The sequence below is a fragment of the Solanum stenotomum genome, chromosome 6, assembly GCF_019186545.1.
Source record: "Solanum stenotomum isolate F172 chromosome 6, ASM1918654v1, whole genome shotgun sequence".
Classification (NCBI taxonomy): domain Eukaryota; kingdom Viridiplantae; phylum Streptophyta; class Magnoliopsida; order Solanales; family Solanaceae; genus Solanum; species Solanum stenotomum.
This window is the reverse complement of record NC_064287.1, coordinates 21,545,251-21,550,812: the sequence shown is the minus strand read 5'-3', so window position 1 is coordinate 21,550,812 and position 5,562 is coordinate 21,545,251. Positions and strand designations below refer to the sequence as shown.

The 5,562-nt window shown below is 40.8% G+C and overlaps 1 protein-coding gene across 1 annotated transcript; it reads right to left on the bottom strand.

Annotated features, from left to right (window-relative positions):
- Positions 1-3,450: 3,450 nt before the first annotated feature.
- On the bottom strand, positions 3,451-3,927 carry LOC125868572 (uncharacterized). The gene has a single exon (XM_049549202.1). The coding sequence runs from the start codon at positions 3,925-3,927 to the stop codon at positions 3,451-3,453; it is 477 nt and encodes a 158-aa protein (XP_049405159.1).
- Positions 3,928-5,562: the final 1,635 nt, after the last annotated feature.

Below are 5,562 nucleotides of genomic sequence, written 5' to 3'. Positions count from 1 at the left end.
GAAAGTTGGGTCGCCTTAGCGCATCGGCGATACGCCGACTGGTGAAGTTGTCCCGCCAAATATTCTAGAGTCTAAGCCTTTTTTTTTAGATCCATAAGGCGAACCAAATCGAGCTTGCTGAACTAGTTCGGTGACTCGCGAAGAGCATCTTTGTCTCACTCATGATCCTGATCTTGCAAAATCAACACACATTATTTAAAACACTAGCACTTGGGTTGCCTGCCAAGAAAAGCCTTATTTAACGACGTGGAAATGCTCTCAAGTATCTTCCAAGTACACCACCTCAATCAAAGAAATCTCTTGGCATTCTCCAAAGTATAATTTCAAACGTTTCCCATTCACCTTAAATGAAGGGCATTCTTGACCATCAACGTCTATGGCACCATTTGTGAATACTCGTGTCACTCTAAATGGTCCGGACCATTTGGACTTAAGTTTTCTGGGAAAAAGTCTAAGTCGGGAGTTGTATAGCAACACCCAATCTTCCACAATAAACTCTCGCTTAAGTATTTTAGCATCATACCACTTCTTCATCTTTTCCTTGTAGAGAGCAGAGCTTTCATAAGCTTTGAACCTGAATTTGTCCAACTCGTTTAACTGTTCCACTCTCTCTTTTGAGGTCTTTGTGCAGTCTAGATTCATAGCTTTCAGTGCCCGCATCGCTTTGTGTTCCAATTCGACTGGTAAATGGCAAGACTTTCCAAAAACTACTTGATACGGAGACATACCAATTGGAGATTTGTATGCAGTGCGATATGCCCATAGTGCGTCATCAAGCTTTCGAGACCAATCAATCATGTTAGCATTCACCGTCTTAGCCAAGATACTTTTGATCTCCCAGTTTGATACTTCAACTTGACCGCTTGTTTGGGGATGATATGGAGTTACTACCTTGTGTTTCACTCCATACTTACTCAATGCAGCTGAAAACCATTTATTGCAAAAGTGTAATCCGCCATCACTAATGATAGCTCGAGGAGTACCAAATCTAGCAAAGATGTAGCGTTTCAGAAATTGTACCACAATTTTCCCTAAATTATTTGGAAGTGCAACAGCCTCCACCCATTTAGAAACATAATCTACTGCCACTAAGATATACTTATTACCAAATGAACTCACAAATGGGCCCATGAATTCTATTCCCTAAACATCAAATAGTTCAACTTCTAAAATGGGAGTAAGGGGTAATTCGTGTCTTCTAGACACTCCACCTTGCATCTGACATTGAGCTCATTTCTTCACAAATTCATGCGCATCCTTGTAGAGGGATGGCCAGTAATAGCCTCTTTGGAGAACTTTAGCGGTTGTACGCACACCGCAATGATGGCCCCTAACCGAGGAAGCATGATAAGCATGGAGAATTTCTATCGCTTTTTCTTCCGGGACACATCTTCTAATGATATGGTCTGCACACTCTCGAAACAAGTATGGTTCATCCCAAAAATAATTTTTAATGTCGAACATGAACCTCTTTTGTTGGTAGAAGTTAAGCTCGTCCGGCAATAATCTGTACACTATGTAATTGCCAAAATCTGCATACCATGGAATTTGTTTGAGAGTTATTGCAAACACTTGTTCATCGGGGAAAGAATCATCTATGTCAACCTCGAGTTCATCATCCTCCCTGCCCTCTAATCGTGATAAGTGGTCAGCCACTTGATTTTCGCAACCTCTTCTATCTTTGACCTCAAAGCAATTCTTGCAATAGTAGTACCCACCTTATCAACCTTGGTTTGGTATCCTTCTTTGCCATTAGGTAACGGAGTGCATTATGATCAGTGTGAACAATTACTTTAGTGCCTAACAAGTATGCCCAGAATTTCTCAAATGCATAAACAATCGCAAGCAACTCTTGTTCAGTAACAGTATAGTTACGTTGAACACTATTTAGAGTCTTACTCGCGTAGTAAATTGGGTGAAATAGTTTGTTGTGTTTTTACCCCAACACAACACCTAACGTCGTTCCACTTGCATCACATATTACTTCGAAAGATTTTGACCAATCAGGACTAATAATGACTGGGGTGGATGCTAATTTCTCCTTCAAGCACCGGAAATCCACCATACAAGTATCATCAAATTGGAATTTCACCTCTTTCTCTAAGAGTTTGCATAGAGGATGTGCAATCCTTGAGAAGTCTTTGATGAACCTTCGGTAGAAATCGGCATGCCCCAAGAAACTACGAACACCCTTCACTGAAATTGGCGAAGTAGTTTCTCAATCACTTCAATCTTCACTTTATCGACCTCTAATCCCTTTTGTGACACCTTGTGCCCGAGAACTATGCCCTCCTTCACCATGAAATGGCATTTTCCCCAATTCAGGACCAAGTTTGTCTCCACACATCTATGGAGCACTTGCCCCAAGTGTGCCAGCACTATTCAAACGTGTCCCTTACGACTGAGAAGTCATCCATGAATACTTCCATCGAATCCTCCACCATGTCCGCAAAAATGGATAACATGCAATGTTCAAATGTTGTCGAGGCATTACATAGCCCAAATGGCATTCTCTTAAATGCAAACATTCCATAAGGATAGGTGAAAGTGGTTTTGTCTTGATCTTCAAGCACAATGGAAATTTGGTTGTAACCGGAGTATCCATCCAAAAAGTAATACCAACCTCTCTTTGATAGTCGATCAAGCATTTGATTCATGAAAGGCATGGGGAAGTGATTCCACGAATTTAGTTTCGATAATCCATGCATACTCTCCATCCGGTCACCGATCTTATAGGCACAAGCTCCCCCTTTTCATTTGGGACTACCGTGATACCTCCCATTTTTGGTACACATTGCATCGGACTTACCCATTTGCTATCCGCAATAGGATAGATCACATTTGCATCCAACCACTTTATAATCTACTTTTTCACCACGTCCTGCATTGGTGGGTTCAATCTTCGCTGACGTTCAACACTGGGCTTACAATCATTATCAAGCTGAATTTTTTGTGTACAAATACCGAGGGGAATGCCCACTATGTCAGCTATGGTCCAACCTATAGCTTTAATATGCCTTCGTAACACCTCAAGAAGTAATTTCACCCGTCATTCAAGCAAATCAGCCACAATGATTACTGGTAGGGTGTTATTTACCCCCAAGAAAGCATATCGGAGATGGGGGGAAGTGCTTTTAATTCCATATTTGGCGGGTCTTCTGTTGATGGCTTTGCGGGAGGACTCTCTCTATTTTTCAAATTGATGTCCAATTTCAATGGAGTCTTTGAATACCCTCCCAATCCTAACAGAGAAGCTACTACTTCTTCGTAACCTTGAATTTCAAAATCATTATAGTTAGCAAGCACGGTTTCAAGAGGTTCGCTCATGCACATCAAATGGCTTACACTAGCCACCGCGTCATCAATAACATCAATGGTGGACACCACATGTATATCACTTGGGTGTTTCATTAATTTACAAACATTGAGGGTTACTTCATCTTCGTTCACTCAAAACTTCAAATCTCCACTTTCAACATCCACCAATGCTCTTCCGGTTGCTAAGAATGGTATTCCCAAAATAATGGGAAATTCAACATCTATTTCACAATCAAGAATGACAAAATCGGCCGGGAAAATGAACTGATCAACCTTCACCAAGATGTCATAAAGTATCCCTACTGTATGTTTGATAGAACGGTCAGCCATTGGGAGTCTCATTGTGGTTACTTTTGGTTCACCTAACCCAAATTGCTTGTATATTGCGTAGGGCATTAAGCTGATGCTTACCCCTAAATCGCAGAAAGCTTTAGCAAATTGGAGCATGACAATGGTGCAAGGGATGGTGAATGCCCTGGGATATTCTCTCTTTTTGATCAGCTCCTTAGTCATAATTGCACTGCAACTATGGGAAACTTCAATTGTCTCAAAATCCAAGCTCCTTTTCTTTGTGACTAGCTCTTTCATGAACTTGGCATATCCCGGCATTTCCAACAATACCTCCACAAGGGGGAGGTTGATTGATAGTGTCTTGAACACCAACAAGAACTTGTTGAACTACTCATCTTCATTCTTCTTCTTTAAGCGTTGGGGAAATGGTGGAGGTATTTTGGGTAAAGGTTGCATGACTTTCGGAATTTGAATGTGTTGTTCCACTTCCTTTGGTGGTTCTTTAGAAAGGTTTTGATGGGTAAGTAACTCTTGTTCCTCCATTCCTTTACCTTCTTCACGCTTTTGAGCATCTTCATTTTCCATCACATTACCTATTTCCACCTTTCTGGTACGAGTAACCACAGCCAGCACTCTAATGTCATCTTTCATCGTTATCTTAGGTTTCAATTGAGCTAATAATAAACTCAGTTGTCCTTCAAGTATCTTGATGGAATGGGCATGAGAGTTTAGTTTACTATTCAATGATGAAAAGTCATCTTTCATCCCTTTCAACAAATCATCCGAACCTTCAACTTTATCAAGTATGTGTGACAGCAAGTCATTCACCCGGGGACTACTTGCACTCCCTTTTGATTTTGGGCTCTCACTTGAGTGAGTATGGTTCTCCTCATGATCATCTTCCCTTCTCCAATAATCATTTTGCTTAGCCCAATCTTGATAGTATCTCTTTTGTTCTTCTCTCTTATGATAATTCCAACCTTGATTTCTGCCTCGCTGTAGATAAAGTTAGTGGAAACCCTCATCATATCTCTTGGAGTTCCAACTTTGATTCTCCCTCGGACTTGAGTAGCAGGAAGAAAAACCCTCCTCAACTCTAAACACTCCACATGTCCTCTTCATTTGCTCTTGTAGAAATTCCATTTGGGTCAACATCTTCTTGATGTTTTCATCCCTCTCTTTCTCTTTATCAAGTTGCTTTACGTTAATCTAAAACAAAATGGATAGACTTGATCCTCTTTGGTGTACCACGCTTGGTTTATTCTAGTCATGTCATCAAGAAGAAACGAAGCTACCTCAAATGATTGTAACATTATTCCTCCTCGTACCAATTGATCAACCACTCCTTTATTAACCGAATTGAGACTCCGGTAGAAATATTTAAGTAACAAATCGTTTGGTAGCCCATGAGTTAGGCATTTAAGTAGGAGATTCTTAAATCTCGCACACGTTTCGTGGATGGGTTCCCCCTCCCGTCGCTTGAAACTTTGAATTTCGTCTCTAAGTTTCATCATCCTTGATGGAGGAAAGAATCTTGTGTTAAATGATATAACCAGCTCCTCCCATGATGTGATGGAATAGTTGGTAACTCGGCTAACCACTTATTAGCTTCTCCTGTTAAGGATAGTGGAAATAACCGCAGTCGAATTGACTCTTGTGACACATTTTTTAATGAAAAAGGGCAGCAAACCTCTGTAAAGTTTCTCACATGCTCATGCGGGTCTTTGTGATCTAGCTCTCCATATAGATCCCTCATTTGGAAAAGATGAAGAATTGTGCTAGTCACTTCAAACATCGCATTCTCATCAATTTGTGGGATGCAAATTGCACCCATTCCACCCGATTAAGCTGGGTTGTAGACACTATTGATGTCGTCTATACCATCTCGATGACTTGTTTGGCTGTCATTCATCTCTTCCTCACTCATGTTCACTTCTACGTAGTCCAACCAAC